Source organism: Mus musculus, chromosome 2 (genome assembly GCF_000001635.26).
Source record: "Mus musculus strain C57BL/6J chromosome 2, GRCm38.p6 C57BL/6J".
Lineage (NCBI taxonomy): Eukaryota > Metazoa > Chordata > Mammalia > Rodentia > Muridae > Mus > Mus musculus.
Genome location: NC_000068.7, coordinates 31,974,136 through 31,991,975, shown reverse-complemented (window position 1 = coordinate 31,991,975; position 17,840 = coordinate 31,974,136). Strand labels below are relative to the sequence as shown.

Sequence of the window (17,840 nt, the reverse complement as noted above, 5' to 3'; positions counted from 1 at the left end):
ATACAGATATTACCTGACAATATTCTAAAAGAGGAGGGGGAAAACAAATCAAAAGCCAATGAAATAGAAATCAAACACTAAAGTCTCCATATTCCTCTTAGCCAGAAAGAGCCACTAGAGTTTAACAGCCCCCTTCCAGTGTTTCTGTATGTGGACTCTTTTTTAGAGAAGCAACACATGACACACAGTGGCCCTTCTTGACACATCTTTCTACTTCCTTGCTGTCAATAAACATTTTTCAGTTATTTTAAACTGTCTGTGAACAATCATCTGCTTGACTAACTCCCACGATTAAACAGTTCTTTAAAACAGGTCATTCAACAGAGCTTGGATCAACATGGCTGACTTTCCTTTCTCTGACATGTGCAGTAAGGATTGGAGAATGGGCCTGGGGACTAAGTGAGGTAAAGATGTGCGTGCACATAGGTTCCAGGACAAGATCAGCCAAGACCTTCCTGCAGTAAACTGACTGTGTGTAGGTGACTACATACATCTAAGTCACCATCCCCGGAGATGCTCATGGGTTGCCAAAGGAGTCAGAGGCACACACCTGAGGACTTAGGCTGTCGCTCTCCTTCTGTTGAGATCAGTTCCAAGGTCTTGATTAGGGACCTAACCCCAGGATTTTGGTTGATCATATAAAATGGACAAAGCACACCATCTGTTGAAAGTAACAGGAGAACCGGAGCAGGCGGAAGAGTCTTTTCTTCATCTGTAAAAAAAAAGAACAGAGCTGATAAGAGAACCTCATCAGTTTCCGGGCACAACCTGAAGGGCAGGCTGCCCTGCATGAGAGGTACTCAAGTGATTCTTGCAACAGCAGCTGCATCAAGAGCTCTTATCACTATCAGATCACCACATCCTGCTGGGCCCTGTTGGACACTCTAAGCCCTGGACTCTCCCAAGCTCCTCTGTTCCGGAGGCAGGTTCAACACTACCCTGACAAGCTAGGAGTCTCTAGGCAATGATGGGTTTGGTACAGAAATGACAAGATGGCTCTTACACACACACACACACACACACACACACACACAGAGTTAAGCTACTTTATACTCATTCCCAGTTGAATCATAAGTACACAAGAGAAAAAGAATACAAGCTCATCAGACCAAATGTGCCTACCAAACCAGGGAAAGGACAGGGTCAATGGTGTCTGAGTAGGACAGCTCTGCAGAGTGAAGCTCCAGCAGGCAGAGCTTCTTCAGCTGCCTCATGACATCTGTCACTGTGGCCACACTGCTAACCTCCACAGGGGAAGGCGTACTCAGAGAGCATGTGCAGGTCCCATGTGGAAAACAGAAGCTTAGAGCACTACCCCCTCATCCTTCTCTTAACCTAGGTTTGGGTGCACTGCCAGCTGACAATGACACTTGTGAGGTCACTAGGGCACCGAATGGGCAGAAACTATGTCTTGAAATTCAACTGCTCCATCCTCAAGTCAGTGCACATGAGTGTATCTGGCTGCGGTGTCGGCAATGAGTCCCCATCTTTGGGTAGCTTTGCACTGTCATGACGAACCTCCCACTACTCTGTAGATAGAGATGTACTAATAGCTTCTAAGTATCAACCATTAGAGCACAGCTATTACTACAGCACACACTAGGCAACACTCACTGATGGTGACTTCCACTTCATTGGTATAATCTATGGCAACACCCATGGGCAAGGAGTCATCACTCTTGTCTGTCACAGGCAGTTCAGCTCGACTAGAGTCCTCCAGCAGCCAAGATTCCCAATTAGTCTAGGGGGGAGACATGACAGAAACATGTGTGGCTTAGGGTTTTACACTGCTTCTTCTCAGCACCATTCAATCAATCACCAAAGAACACATGGTGCGCTTGCTTCAGCTTCCTGAGCCGATGAGGAAGGAGCCTCTGACACCTGCAACATCTAGAAGCCACAAGTGCCCCAGCCTGTGAGTGGTTGAGTGAGTCTACTTTATCAGCACCTGGTGTACCCATCCCTGCCTTGTAGGTGCCTCCCATAACCTGGCAGTTCCTAAGGACAATGACAAGGTGGTTCAACAGCTACACTCTGCAGGTGCCTGTGTCACTACTTGCTGAGACAGAAGGCAAACTTAGGTCCTTTCTTCCTCATGCCTCACACTGGCCAGCTGCTTACACCCCATAAGAAGCTTCTATATCTATCAAGTAACTCCCTTCTTGCTCCTTGTTTTCCTGGCTGGGCTCCATTCCATCCAACAAATGATTCCTGATTCTTAAGACTCATTCTGCCTAGCCTTCTGTCTTGACCTACCGGGAAGCATGAGTCAGAAGGGAACAGGAGACAAGTAATGAAGCTAGAGAACAGAAGCTGTTGAGGCCCAGAAGAGCAGACACTAACATACATGACTGTGCCAAGTAAAGAAAGTGCAGTCCCAGGGCTGCAAACCAAGCTGACTCTAACTCTTAAATAAATCTGCAAACAAAACCAAAGGATCTGATAACCTTTGCAGGCCAGCACGCAGACAGTGGCAGTGTGAGAATTGCAAACAGAAAGACGGAGACAACAGCCAGAAAGGCATTATGTTGATGCGACAAGTGTAACAAGAAAAGATACCAAGGTTGGGAGTGTAGCTCAAGGTTGGTAAAGTACTTGGCATATTTGCACAAAGCTCTGGGTTCAATCCCCAACCCCGAGTAAAAACATCCATATAGGAGGGGAGAGGGAAGGAAGGAAGAAAGTTATTGCTGTCATTTAGTATTTGCACTAAAAGCTCATTGAAAGGAACCCGCCCTCATTAGTCTTAACCAGTTACCTCTCTCAAAAAAACAAAAACAAAAACAAAAACAAAAACATCATTCAACATCAAAGTAAGAAAACAGGAGTAATTTACCTGATCATTTTGTCGAGCAAGGATGCTAACTTCTGTAGAAGCTGCAGATGCTGCCAGCACTAAATCCCTTAAAAACAAAACCAAAAGGCCATTACGTTCAAGCTCCTCAGCAGCCTGAACCTGACTGGGTCTGCAGTGCCGGTACTGGGCTGGTAAGAGAATGGAAGGTGCTAGAGGTGGTGCTGAGCTTTTTAGTTTGAAAAAACCTTAGTAAACCTGCCCACTACTACCCACGCAAAGACTAGGGAGACACACAGAACCTGGTTGGGGCTTGCAACAAGAACCCTGGCCCACACAGGGAAACCCAGCTCAAAAGGAGAGGCTTCCATGGACTTCCAAAGGCTGCTCTCGGAGAAACCTTAAATGAGTTCCTTAAGTATCAGTATCTGTTAGCCAGGTGTGACAGCTGACGGCTGTAATCCCAGCACTCAGAAGGCTGAGGCAGGAGGCCTGTAAATTTAAGGGTACTCTGAGCTACAGATGACTTTTTCAAAGCAAACAAATAAACAAAATCAGTATTTTCATTGGAATCACTCACTGTGGTTGAGAAAATTGGACTTTGTGGAACTGGGTGTGGTGGCAGTCCCATCCCTGGAGGCAGAGGCAGGCAGACTTCTATGAGTTGAAGGCCAGCCCAGACTACACAGTGAGTACAGACTAATATTGAGACACATGTATTAGACTTTTCAAGACTAATACACATTGAGTACAAACAAGTGAGGGTTGGGAAGTTGCCTCCCTAGCCAAAGAACATTACTACCCATCCACTCGTCACACTGAGGGCTTCTCAGCCTGTACTTCCCTCTCCTGAACAAGTCAACACTGACGTCAGTGACTGAGGTGTGTGGCCTGACAGTGAGAGAGGAAGGCTCTGCTCACCACTCCTCGATGTAGCTGAGGTAGTAATGATGTTGTCTCTCTGTGCAGCTGCTGTAGCAGGGCTCCATGAAGTTCACAAATATTTCTGGATGCTTTTCTTCTTTTTTCTATAAACAAGAGAAGGGAATCATATGTGCAGCTTCTTTGGCCTCTACATAGCTCATAATCTCAAGGCAAAAATCGCTCAAGTGTCACCAGAAACTGGATACAAAAGTCTGTGCACACACATAGGGATGAGCTCTGAAGGTGCACTGGGTAACATAAGGAACAGAAACCCAACCACCAGTCAACTGAATAGGAACTGTATTCTGTCATGTTCTGCTCTAGGACACACAGGGGTGACTCACTCAGCCTGTATGTCACATGGTTTTCTCACCTTCCTCAGAGCCTATCTGAGGGGCTGTGAAGAATCCTTCACTGACTGACCATTCTTGGTCCACCACAGAAAGCATCCATCAGGAGTTAGCCAGTACTTTTGTACTCCCATCGAAAAGACTTACTAAGATTATGAGAAGACATCTCGATAAATGTAATTTTAAACTGAACCTCAGCAGACACCCAAGAGTTACTACAACAGTCTTATAATCCTATATAATTCTTATAATCCTAGCACCTGGGAGGCTGAAGCAGGATTGTTGAAAATTTAAGGCCATCTTGCACTACAAAGTGATTCCCAGTTCAGTATGAGATGATCCTGTCTCCAAAAAAGACAGACAGACAGACAGACAGACAGACAGAAAGGGAAAGGGAAAGAAAAGAAAAGGAAAAGAAAAGAAAACCGTCGAGACACCTCCTCACATACTGGCTCGGTGTAAATGTGGACACACACACTAAAGCCTGAGCAGGGAGCCCTGGCAGTGGTGAATAGGAACCCTGGCACAACCTTCCTGAGACACAAGCTTTCTATAAAGCTCATCAAAGAAGGAAGGGCACATCACCTGGGCACAGCAGAACATGCATAGAGTCCCAGCAGTTGGGAGGCAGAGGCAAACTAATTTTAAGTTCACGGACAAACTGAAATATCCTGGGGCAAGATCCTACCTCAGAAAACCAAGGAAGGGCTAAAAACATAACATGACAGAATCCTTGTGTGTCTATGGCACAGATTAAATCTTCAGCATCAAAAACAATACAAAAGACCTAGAGATTTCACTTTTCAATATATATACTAAAAAAATATACATAATCATCACCCAACAGACACAAAAGGATCTCTCCTTAAAGAGGAAGAAAGCTGAAACATGGACAGCAAGAGCCACATCTCTCCTCTATAGAGCAAGCAGCTGACAAATGTCAGAGGTTTCTAAAGAAGCCAGAAACAGAAAGGGTTGCTTCTGTTTTTTGTTTCGTCATAAATACACTTTATTTTATTAGAACTGCACAAGCACACTGGGGAGCACCCTAGCAGCAGGTCCAGAGTGCTCCAGCACCATCAGCTGGCTCCAACACCTACGTCACAACCCTGAGGGAGCACACAGCCAGGCTTCTGCTACTCCACAGTTGTGTTTCTGCTCTGTTGTTGTTTGTTTGCTTGCTTGCTTGGTTTGGGTTTTTTCTCTCTCCATTTTTGTTTTTGTTATAAACACCATCACAAGTTTTAAAAAGCTGTTTAAACAAAGTTATCATAGTTGTTGTCTTTCTGAATGTACTCAACATGCTCCAAGATAAGCTTCTCTTCTGGAGACCAGCAGTGAGACTCAAATCCTGAGGCATCTTCTAGCAGGGGGTGACCAGGACCTTTCCCCAGGAGCTTCCAGCTGCCCTGCAGAACCCACAGGTGCTTGCTGAAGCAAGATTCACTAGATCTAGATGGCTCCACGTTCAAGCTGCATTTCCAGTTGCAGAATGGGTTGCTAGGCCCATTTGCGCTACAGCTGTGGGGCACCAGCTGGATGTACTAAACTTGAGTGTCACTGCCCTGCAGCTGCAACCTGTCTATTCCTGTAGCAGCAGGGTCTGAAGAAGCCATGGTTATGATGAGCACCCTGTAGTACCTGGATCATCTCATTTCTAGCAGGCCAGGTAGATCAAGCTTGTCCCCTCTCACAGGCCAAAGCTGAGAGCGGTTACCCCAGCCACTGAGTCACCACTGACAGGAATGAGATTCTGGCACAGTCCCCATGACTATCCATCCTGACCAACATGATGAATCTGCAGTATGCCCTCACTGTCCTGTGTGATCTGTACCTGCTCCCCTTAAGGAACCTGGGCAACCTCTCCAATCTGGTAGATCTGCATTTACTGTGCGTTGGCCAACATGTAGCGTCACACCTGTGGCTATGACTGTAGTAGCTCTCTGGTAGGTAGAGGGGTGCCTATCATGGTCTCTGAGGCACTATGAGGATGAGGATGGTGTCCTCCAAGAGAAGCTCTTAACCACCAAGCTCTGGCCTCGCTACTTCCACTGCCAGGTTGTATGGTACTCAGAGTCAGTGTTCTAATTGACCTGATACAGGTCCAATTCCATGATTCCAAATTTATAGATGAGGCCATAGATAGTGAGGGGGTCCAGCTGCTGCTTCCTATGTTTGCCCTGGCCTCACAAGCTGCACCTCAAGGTAGTCCAGCAGTTAGTGTCATCTTCTCTTCTGTGCAAGTTTGTGCTGATGTGCAGCATATCGGAGGGGATGATGGCACAGTGGACCTGCACCTCAGGATTAATCTCATCGTCCAGCCAGGTGTCATTGGTATAGTCTTCCTCAGAGTTCAGGGTGGCAAGTGTGATGTTGCTTCCAATGTTCTGGCTTCCCAGCTGGCCTCAGTTAAACACAGAGTGACTGCTCTCTGATCTGCTCTCCCCATCTTCATCATGGCTGTCATCCTGACCTGGCACCTTATCACAATGGTGTTCTAACAACACTCAGGAACAGCGCATAGCACATTGTTGCAGTAGCCAAGTGGGGAACCAGCCACCATGGGGACCTGGATGGGACTGTGCTGTATGTTAGTGACCAGGTCTAGATTCTCTTCCAGGGGTTTGCAAGTAGCCTTGAGAGCTTGCAACTTGGCCTCAATGCTATCCAACCACAAACATCGTTTGGTTAACAGAGTACAGGAAAGACTTTATAGAAGGATCCTAGCAATTCAAAGCAGGCTCACCATCATCTGTCACAACATGATTCTCCAAAACAACTGGGTGGTCAGGACTCAGGTCTTACATTACAATCTGAAGGACATCTGCCAGGTCCTGCTCTGACATCATCCAGAGCATGAGAAAGGGACACACTGACAAGCAAGAGTGCAGAGCTCATGGAGTATGGGGTTTCTATAGCTGTGTGGGCTGCAGAATTCTTGTAACAGTTATTGGAGGGTGTGAGGGATGTGATAATAGTATCCATCATCTCGAGGGAAGCAGTTCTCCTTCCTTCTGTTTTACTTTGATATTTCCTGACCAAGCACTTAGAGGCAGAGGCAGCAAGAGTTAAGAGTTTGAGGACCAATCGGATTATACATACAGTAAGCCTGTCTCCAAGAAAATGGAAGCAGAGAGTTGGAAATTTATATACTAAAACAGCAAGTTGTTTCTTGCTTACTGGGAGACAGTGAAGCATACCAACACCTGGGAAGAAGAGGCAGGCAGATCTCAATGAGTTTGAGGACAGCATGTTCTATAGAATGAGTTCCAGGACTGCCAGGGCTACACAGAGAAATTCTGTTTTGAAATTCCCTCACCCCCTCCCCCAAAAAAAGAGATGGCCTTAGTAGCTGTCTTCTTCTATACTAAACATTTCTAAATAATTTTATGGATTTTGAAGCTGGCACAGAAGCTCACTTGTAATTCCAACTCTCAGGAGCTGAGGCATAAAGACAGTGTGCATCTGAGGCTAAACAGACCACAGCCTGGCTAGTGTAAGACCCCATCTCAGGCACAGCAAAGCAGCCGAACTCCAACAGGAAAAGGCAAGCTCAGCATCCTCTACTTTCAATGCCCTCAGCTTGGCAACGCTTTGTAGCTCATGTTGTTGTTCTTCACCCGTGGGCTCCACTTAGTTCTGCTCAGCAGAAGCCTTCGGGAAAGCCTTCACTGACCCTGTCTGCAATGGCTGCCCTAGTCATCACCTGCCCTGTCTGCTTTCCTCTCTCCACCCCCAAACCCCATTTCTTTCTGACTACAAATTATCAACTACCCCACTTGTCAGCATGTAGGATCCTTAAAAGCCAGGACTTTGACCTGGTCACCTCTGTATGCTCAGCTTTAAAGCAGTGCCCCACATACTTCCTGCATCTCTTAGATATTTGATAAATAAATGAATACTAAAAATAAGATAGGAGCTGGAGAGGCAGCTCAGTAGTTTAGAGCACTTACTGGTCTAAACCCAAGAGGACTTGGGTTAAGTTCCTAGCACCTAAATGGTGGCTTACAATCACAGTCCAGTTTCTGAGAATCTCATGACAATTTCCGACCTCTGTGGGCACTGGGCACACACAAAATACACATATAATACATTCAGGCAAACACTCATTCACATGAAATAAATAATTTTTAAAAATCAAGTTATTTCCTTGCTTTTCTAAATTACAGCATAAGTAAACACATTTTATCCATTTTTTTAAAACTTCATAATTCAATCATTCTTTTGGTGGATTGAATGAGTGGCCCCCATAGGTTCATATGCTTGAATGCTTGGTCCCCCAGTTAATGGAACTGTTTGGGAAGGATTAAGAGGTATGGCTTTGTTGGAGGTGAGCCACTGGGTGGGGGGTTGTAAGATTTCAAAAGCCCACACTGGGCCAAGTGTCTCTTTCGCTATCTGCTGCTCCACTCAGGATGTCAAGTTCTCAGCTACTGCTCCAGTGCCATACCTGTAAGCTATGATGATCATGGACTAATCCTGTAAAACTGTGTAAGCAAGCCCCCAAATAAATACTTTATAAATGGACACCAGATTTTTGGTTCCAGGACAATGGTGTAACATTGAAACCTTACCCCTGAGTCTACCATCACAGCTACTAAGGAAAGGAATTTAGTTCTAAGCAGCATGAGTACAAGACTTCTGTGAGTCCAGAAAACAAGATAATCTTTCACATGCTTACCGGGAGTAGAGCCATCACCACATCTGGACAGGTCTCCAAGGTTCCATCTGCACCAGCATAGACTATCGTGAAGACATATGTACCAATCCATAGCACATCCAGAACTGAAAGACACACATCCCTAATTCCTAAATAACCAATGTCAGCAAGCAAAAAGCAGCATTCATTTGGAATAGCCACCATGTGCTACAAGAGCTACCTAGGGAAAAGAAAAAAAGAAAGAAACAAACAAACAAAAAACAACCAACCAATCAAATAAAACAAAGTACTATGGCTTTACCAAAGGTCTATCCTGTGATGAATAACAATAATTCACAGATGCAACAATTAATTGGCCCAATTTCTTAAAAGTAGTGGGTTCTCTACAGGATTATTACTAGGGAAATGGTGAGGAATTCTTGTAAAAATGTAAGATCCATTTCAAGCTAAATAACTAAATAACTCACATTAAGTGTGAGACTGGCTCCCACACTCTCCTGAGTAGGGACAGAGGATCTCACATGGCTAGAATGGCTGCAGTAGAGTCCAGAGAATAAGCAAAGCAGTTGTTACCTCTGACAGGATGATCTGACTCATAAAATGGAGGACATGGAATGACCTTTTTTTCCTGCAAAGTCTGAAAGAGATTTGAGAAATGTCAAAGGAAACAATAATGCTTCAGCCAGCAAAACAATCCAATCCAATCAGAGCCCCTAGAAACAGGTGCTCCATCCTCCCGCCTCCACCCCAAGCCCCCCAAGAGAAGAACAGCATCATTTCCCAGCAGCCTACCCAGGGAAATGCCCAGACCCCTTCAGATGCAACTGACGAGAAGGCTCAGTGCAGCAGCACTCACAGTGCCACAGCTAGTAGTGCTGATGCATGACCATCAGTAAGAGCATACGGGCCCTTCTACACAGTAGGCTACTATGGAGCCACTGAAGAGAGAGTTGCTCCTCACACAGAGCTGGAAAGATGACCTCAGTCTACTAAGTTGTTAAAAATAAAAGGGGAAGGTCAGACCTGGGGACCCATATCTTTAATTCTAGCCCAACCATGGAGACAAGAGGCAAGCAGATCTCTGTGAGTTGGAGGCCAGACTGGTCTACACAGCAAGTTCCAGGACAGACAAGATTAAATAGAGACCTTGTCTCAAAACAAACAAACAAACAAACAAACAATCAAATTAGGAAAAAGCAAAACAATATAAGTCAATAAACTGCGTTATCATTTTAGATGCTAATACCACCCAAAAGAGTCTGCACTCAACTTCACATAACAATGTTTGACAACAACAAGCAAAAGTGGTTGCCTACACTCCCAGTTGCTAAAGAGGCTCATAGGTTAAGAGTTCTTGCTGCTCTTGCAAAGGACCTGAGTTTGATTCCCCAAACCCACATGGTGGCTCCCAACCATTCCTAAGTTCCAGGAGATCTAATGCTCTCTTCCAACTTCCAAAGGTACAATGCATGCATGTGGTTCACATACATACATGCACACAAAACACTCAGGACCATAAAATGCGTGTGTGTGTTGCCCCTGGGCATAATGGTGCATACACCCAGCAATCCAGAGGCAGGCAGACCTCTGTGAGTTCAAGCCTACCCTGGTCTACACAATGGGACCCTGTCTCATTAAAACAAAACAAAACATAAGGAGAGGAGAGGATGCAGGAGCAGGAGCATCTGTTCTGTTTGTTGCCCACACTGAAAACCACAAACTGTCCATTAACCTCATGCACTCCTCTCTCTAAGCTGCTCGATGGAACCCATCTCCTTCAGACATGGAAGACTGCCAACAAAGCCAAGTAACAGAGCACAGCTGTGAGGGGAAATACCTCCTGCTGTTTTATTTTAACATTTCTTGATGTTAAGAACCCCCCAACAAGGCTGAAACAGTGATGAGACACCTTTAATCCAGCACTCAGGAGGCAGAGGCATGGATCTCTGAGTTCAAGGTCACCCTGGTCTATAGAGTGAATTCCAGGACAGCCAGGACTATACAGAGAAACCCTGTCTCAAAAAAACAAACAAACAAACAAACACCCATCGCACACTGCAGTGGCCTAGCACTTAGGAGGCGAAGGCAGGACTAAATTTGAAGATGAACTGGACACATACTGAGATCACATCTCAAAAAGATAGAGTGGAAGGAAGAGGAGGGACTAGAAATTTTTCTACTAAAATATCATGGTTTCTAAATGGTAGGATTAAAACTTCTTTCTTTTTAAAGGAGAAAATAAACTGATTGTGAAGTGAAAGAAATACAGCATAGTGAAGGGCCACATTTAACTTTAAAGGAAAACCAGGAACAGTGCATGTCCACATGGGTGATCTGCATGAGCGTCCATGAAAGGGAGGAGACCAGACTACACACAACAGTGGCAACTCTGGAGGGACACACTGAGGGACAGAACAAAGGGGGTCCATCTTCTCCATTCACAGAGAGACTCAGTATGATGACTATAAATAACTTTTTACTTATTGTGTACTGCTAAGGATTGAACAGAAGGCCCCACACATGCTAGGCAAGCACTCTAACACAGGCATTCCTAATCACAAACTGCTTATTAATACCAAAAAAGAAAAGAAGTCACAAAGATGTTCCCAAACCACCCCCACGAGTGGTGAAGTAGGAAGAGTTCTCCAGTGCAGAGCAGTCACTCACAGGAAGGTACTGGACCACAGTTCCATTCTGCTTTCCTACTGCCAGCTGCTTTCCTTTGGGGCTCCAGCATACTGGAAAGAAAATGCTGCCAATTAAAAAAACCAAAGAAAAGAAAGCGAGCCCCAAGATCTAGACAGCTACACCACCACCACCACCACCACCACCACCACCACCATGGAAGGCCAGGAGACCGTCCCCAGGCAGAGCAGAGAGAGTACAACCATCTTAGCAAGACAAGCAAATTAGGACTTCATCCCAGGCCATTAACTGAGAGCCAAGAATGCTTTTCCAGAAAAATTTTGCAAGACAAGGAGAGTGGAGGTCTTTAAAGGGTCAAGGAATCACTGTGTTGTTCCCATTTGTTACTTCTAGTGCTTTACACGGGGTACAAATGGCTTTCAGATGGCCACTCTTTTAGACTTAGAAACAATTATTCTCAAAAATCCAGTTTTAAATGAGCTGTGCCAAAATATTTTTTATCTCAATAGCCCCAACACATTCAAACGAACTCATGCATGCTGTTGGGCTTCAAGACCACTAACTATAGATATAAAGAATATTCTCAATTTCTACCCACTCCCCTTCCCCAGCAGTCCACACAAAATTAAAAGCCTTCCACTTTACTTCCAAAAATAAATTTTTAATTGCCTGCCATGCCCGTACTTTATGGGTGGGAAGCCTTTATTACCCACCACATGTGACTCCTGTGGAAGGAGGAAGTGTGGCGCATACTTTCACCACATCTGTAACTTGCAAGACAGAAATACTGCCATCAGCCAGACAAACTGCCACCATGGAAGGGACAGTGGGGTTCCACTTCATATCATTCACCATTCCGCTGGCATCGTTTGAAACCTTGTGATAGGTAAATGGACGTTTCAATGGTTTAGCCTGTTAAAATAAGAGAAAAATGCAAAATAAATTAATAAATTAATAAATACAAAGGCATTTAGGATTCAGAGGAAATGACTAAATATGCATTCTTTCTTAAACCCAGCTCTATATTTCTTCATAACCAAGTCTCCATACCAATCTATTTGTTACAAACAATTCAATGAAACTTAGAAATGGCTGTTAAGTATTCCACCACAGGGGGACTGCTGGCAGGGATATGCAAATAAAAGAGTCAATAAATAGCTGAGAGAACACTAAATTCTTGGATCTGGTTTTTTTTTTTTTTTTTTTTTTTTTTTTTTTGGCTTTTCGAGACAGGGTTTCTCTGTGTAGCCCTGGCTGTCCTGGAACTCACTCTGTAGACCAGGCTGGCCTCGAACTCAGAACCACCTGCCTCTGCCTCCCGAGTGCTGGGATTAAAGGAGTGTGCCACCACACTCGGCTGGGATTAGCTGTTTGTATGGCTTGTTTTTCTCCATGCTACCTATAGTAGAGACAGTTGTCTTCATTTTACAGCTGGAAAGGCAGATTTCAAAGAGGTTAACACTGGCCAAGCATGCTGGCACACGCCAGTAGTCCATAGACTGGAGCAGAAAAAGAGTGAGCTTAAAGCCAGGCCAGGCTATGTAAACCAGAACTTGTTTCAAAAAACGGAATAAAATTCACCCCACCAAAAACCAAAGAAAGAAATCAAAAAGCCTAGCTCAGGTTATTAAGAAGCAGATCCAAGCTGGGCATTGGTGGCGCACGCCTTTAATCCCAGCACTCGGGAGGCAGAGGCAGGCAGATTTCTGAGTTCGAGGTCAGCCTGGTCTACAGAGTGAGTTCCAGAAAAGCCAGAGCGTCAGAGAAACCCTATTGGGGGGGGGGGGGGGGTAGCTAATCCCAAGCAGCTAGCCAGTGTTCTATACTGCTTCTCAATAGCCTGCCTGGATCAAAGAATCCAACATCAGGAGAGCCTCAAGCAAGCAAGCAAGCAAGCAGACCCTTGACCCTCTCCATTAGCGCCATGGTTTCTCACAAAGCAAATCTCTAAGAAGTCTCGTCACTTGATAGCCTTGTGTGTAAATGAGAAATGTTAACTTGGTACAGGAAGGATTATAATTTACTAAAACAGCTTATGAGTCTGTATTCTGTATTTAAGGAGCATTTTTGTAACCTCTATTGTAATCCAGAAAAACTTCACATGTTAACCTGAGATTTATCTTTTAGGTCCAAAGTTAGCTCCAATTCCCCAAACTCCAAAAGACAGTCTTATATATGCAGAATTGAGGTCAGACTGTACTATAGGAGTACTGCTGGTTATCAGATAAAAGCCAGCCTTCCTTGAGAACTTGTGAGCTAATTCCAATCTCCCAGGAGTCCTAGCCCTTACCTCTGAAGGGACACAGTCTATCAGCGTGACATGGAGCACTCAGGCTCCTTCAGTATCACAAGTGCCTGCCACACACTTCAGAGTCCATACTTTTTCCCCTACAGCTCATGAGCGTCCCTCCTCCAGCTACTCACTCTCCTCATAGCCTGCCTCACGGCGTTGTTTCTATTCTCCATCTCCCCTCGTCCCCAGAGCCCTGGCTATATTCACTCTGCTGGCCATGTTCAGTCTACTTCTTTCTCTGCTCTGGACTCTTCCAAGTTCCTCTAGTGTTTGCTTTCTTATAGCTACAATGAATACCCCCTTACCAGACCATGGAGCAGCCACGTCACCCTTTATACAGCTTCCAAGTTAGAACGTCTACGAGCAAGTCTCTGCTTCCATATAGTAGCTTACCTGATTTGAAAATGTGCGAACATCAAAAAAAGCTATAATGGAGCCGTATTCACTAGACATCATGCAGGCAGAGAGTGTAAGACTATCACAGCTCAGTGCTAGGTGATGGACTGGGAATTTCATAGGAACATTCAAGCCTTGAATTGTGTCAACTATAAAAACACAAAGCAGAAAAATACAGCATGTAACAGGCACACAGTCATAATCCTTTACTCAAGTCAATACAAACCCACATTTTCACCTATATAAAAATACACCTGTTGGGCATAGATAAAGAGCTGGTCTTAAGGACTGACATTCTACATTCAGACTCCATTTTTCCTATTGGATGAACAAAGTTCAAGTTCCTAGGCCCTGGGGAACTGAGGACTCTCTACAAGCTCACCAACTCCCTCTCTAAGCAACAATAGTTCCCCAAAACATAATGTTGTTCCTAACAGAAAGAACAGACAAATTTGATTGGTTGAGCAAAAACACTTACACTCAATGTCAGCTGACAACAATGAAACACTTGGGAGAGTCCCTAATCCCAGAGTCCTGACTGGTGAAAACTGTAACTGTAACTTGTCCCAGTTGCTTACATTTTTTTATGCTTATAAACCCTGCTGATTCAGTCCCCAATCAGAGCTGCCAGAAGGAACAAGACTCCTGGAGTTCTTGTCTGGCAGTCTTGATCATCAGCAACTCTGCTTATGTGTATTAACATAGAAGATTTTGCTGTCTCACCAGCCCACTGGTGCACTCTCCCCACTTCCTCCTGATGCACGATGGATACAGAGTAACAATACCTTGGATATCTAGTTACAGGAACTAAGCTTAACTCTCCTGTACATAGGTAATGCTGCTTTAAATATCCCAAGACTCTTGCTATGGCCCTTGCTGAAAACACTTCTGCTCAATGCTGCAGACACACGTTTCCGTCTGCAGGGTGATACAGCCATGCCTTCTTCTGGATGGCTTCCCAGAGCCCACGTTCAACTGAGCACAACAGTAAGGTCTTCTTCCCTCTCATCTTAGAGAAGTGGCTCACAGAAACAATAGCAGAGAGCTGAAAAGAAAACTCAGAAAGGCCTTTGGCACCCTAAGTGGAAGCTCCCTGCAAGGCCAAAAGAAATCACAATTTTGACATCAGAATCGTGTCTTAGTAAGGAAATACACTGACTAGTATGCTACTGCAGCCCTGGCTCTGCTGCACACTATAAATCAAAGAACGTGCTTACCAATTTTATTGGGATCATCTCCAGGTTTATTTTGGATAAGAAGGCTTTTAGTAGGAAAAACATTCAAGCCATTGGTGCCACCAGCGAAGAGCATACCATACTTATTGGATATGGTAAGCACACTCGAGCGCTCCTTGGGCAACTCTTCAGGAGAGTCAAAGATCCTCACTTTCTTCAGTGCTCTAAACTGAAAGTCCTGTTTTAGAATAGGAAACAAGATCAAGGAAGAAATTAAATCATGTCTATTATCATAGTCCATAAATGCAATTTCAGGATAACAAAAATATACTTATTACCTTGAGGCCACCAATTTTGTTTTTAGACTCTGTATTTGGTGGTGCTTGGTATAATACTCATTAACATTTGCTGAATGAAATAAATAGAGAGGGCTGGAGAGAGGAAGCAATGGTTAAGAACACTGGCTGCTCTTTCAGGGGATCTAGGTTCAATTCCCAGAACCCACATAGCAGCTCACAACTGTCTGTAACTCCAGTTCCTGGGGATCTAATACCCTCAAAAAGTGTTAATCTGTAATCACTTTGTTAAGCTCTATCTGTATCCTCCACCACACCTCCTAACTCTCCAGCTAGGGATTTTAGTGAAAAGAATATGACAGCTACAAGAGAAAATGTATTTCTACAGAACCTTATGAAATGCTTCATAAAGGGTGTCTAGCACACCCACACATACTAATTTTCTTGCAGTCCATGTTTAATACATATTTACTGGAAGATTTTTATGAGCATTGGTGTTCTGCCTGCATGTGTCTGTGTGAGAATTAGAGCTACAGACAATTGTGTGCTGCCCTGTAGGTGTTGGGAATTGGACTCAGGAGCTCTGGAAGAGCAGTACTCTTAATCCCAGTTGAATACGGTGGGTAAAAGTTCACACAAATTTCCCCATGAGGCCACACTGGCCATTCATAAAGAAACAAATCATCTATCTTTTTTGATATTATCATCCTAATAGTCATGACTGTACCACTGGGGCTTGGTGGCTTTTTTTGTGGTGGGCCAGTGTGATGAAGCAACACAAAAGAAACAAAACAAAACAAAACAAAACAAACACAACAGACAAACCCAAAACCCAAACCTCTCCTTTCTGCTTTTGGCAGGAATTAAAATACTGCTATTAGCCCTGTGGTTCTAAATTCTCTACCCGAACATATCTGAGGAACATGAAGCTTGCCCATTACCGGGCTCAGCACATGTGCTGACTCAAGGAAGAGCCACTGTTTCTAAGCATGATATGGAGCACTCGACCCATGTGCATTTTAGCGACTCACCGGTCACACAAATGGCTAACACCTTCCTGCAACTCACTCATTTCCAACTGTCTACGGTCCCCTGCCTTTCCATTCTGTCAGAGTATATAAGCCAACTATTAACACAGTATCCAGAAGTTGTAGCATGGGGATCACTTAGGGTTCGCTTGCTTTTCCTTTAGTCTCATGAGTTCAAGCTGATTTCCAGTGCCAAACTTGACTTCCTGTTCCTACTAACTAGGGGTTTTGAAGGCAGATAGTGTTTCTTGGCTCCACTTTAGGTAGTTTGGACCACCCTCAAGTATAGAGAGCTAATAAGAACTGAGCGTCTAAGCCAACTGTGGTAATGCACACCAATAATCCCACCACTTGGGAGGTGGAGGCAGAGACAAGAGCCCAAGACCAGAAGCCACCTTGAGCTACAAGAGACCATGCCTAAATCGTAAGAGAGATGTAAGGCTTTTGCCACGTGACTTTGGATCATTTGCTTTCAAGGCTTCAATGCGCTCCTCTTTCTAAGCTGGTCGTAAGGGCTGCAGCGACGGTGGCGACAGTACGTCTCACTCAATAAACAAGAATCGCTGTCACCAGTAAGGCGACCAGCCCATCAGAGTACCTGGGGTAACTCAGAAGGCGTGGACAAACCCACGCAAGGACAGGTACCTGCACTTGCAGGGAACTCAGGCCCGCGACACGCAGAGCTGCGGACGCTCTGTGGGGCGAGCGATCGCGACCCTGCGAACTGCAGGAGCAGCCGGCAGAGGCGAGGCTCCAAGGCAACTCCAGGACTACGCAGGCGGGGAGGCCCCGGCCAGGCTCTAACCTTCATCTCCCGCTCAGGGATCATGGCATCCATCTCGTCTCCCATCGTGCCGCCTTCAGGGTGTTCAAGTAGCTGCTGCTGGCGCTGCCGCTGCCACCCGCGGCCTTTCAAACACAGCTCAGGCCGCTCAGGCCTCAACTTCCTTCCCTCAGCGCCCGCGGCGCGTGGTAGATGCGCGTTTCCGGCGCGCGTGACTGACGTCACCCAGGCCGGTTTTTAGTGTGCTCGGAGGCAGTCGAGGGCTGCTCGGAAGTCGCGCGCTTGCCAATCCACAAGGCCCCATTGGCCGGTTCCGCGCAGTGGGTGTGGCCATGAGGCGCGGGCCGGAGTCCGCCTTCCTTTGGATGCTGCGTGCGCAGCCTCGCTATTTAATTTTCTTCCTTAGAGAGAGGCACGCTCGGCCTTCCTGAGACTCTCGATGCTTCCCGGTAGCACTTACCTGCAGGGCTCTTAGAAGCTTCCGACTTAGAGAA

At 45.3% G+C, this 17,840-nt stretch overlaps 1 protein-coding gene and 1 pseudogene across 4 annotated transcripts in view; both read right to left on the bottom strand.

Moving 5' to 3' along the window:
• Nup214 (nucleoporin 214) overlaps positions 1–17,568 on the bottom strand; it is a 79,568-nt gene extending 62,000 nt beyond the window's left edge. The window contains exons 1-11 of one of the 4 annotated variants that reach the window (XM_006497945.4): positions 17,368–17,568; positions 15,281–15,476; positions 14,061–14,212; positions 12,088–12,286; positions 11,396–11,466; positions 9,302–9,365; positions 8,750–8,853; positions 3,716–3,822; positions 2,837–2,903; positions 1,615–1,741; positions 551–712 (exon numbers count right to left, since the gene is read on the bottom strand). In XM_006497945.4, coding sequence (XP_006498008.1) covers positions 551–712; positions 1,615–1,741; positions 2,837–2,903; positions 3,716–3,822; positions 8,750–8,853; positions 9,302–9,365; positions 11,396–11,466; positions 12,088–12,286; positions 14,061–14,212; positions 15,281–15,476; positions 17,368–17,412 — 1,294 coding nt within the window. In that variant the 5' untranslated portion in view covers positions 17,413–17,568. The remainder of the gene's footprint in view (positions 1–550; positions 713–1,614; positions 1,742–2,836; positions 2,904–3,715; positions 3,823–8,749; positions 8,854–9,301; positions 9,366–11,395; positions 11,467–12,087; positions 12,287–14,060; positions 14,213–15,280; positions 15,477–17,367) is intronic. The other 3 variants (NM_172268.2, XM_030249890.1, XM_017317375.2) reach the window with 3 other exon arrangements.
• Gm13608 (predicted gene 13608) lies at positions 5,512–7,070 on the bottom strand (annotated as a pseudogene).
• Positions 17,569–17,840: the final 272 nt, after the last annotated feature.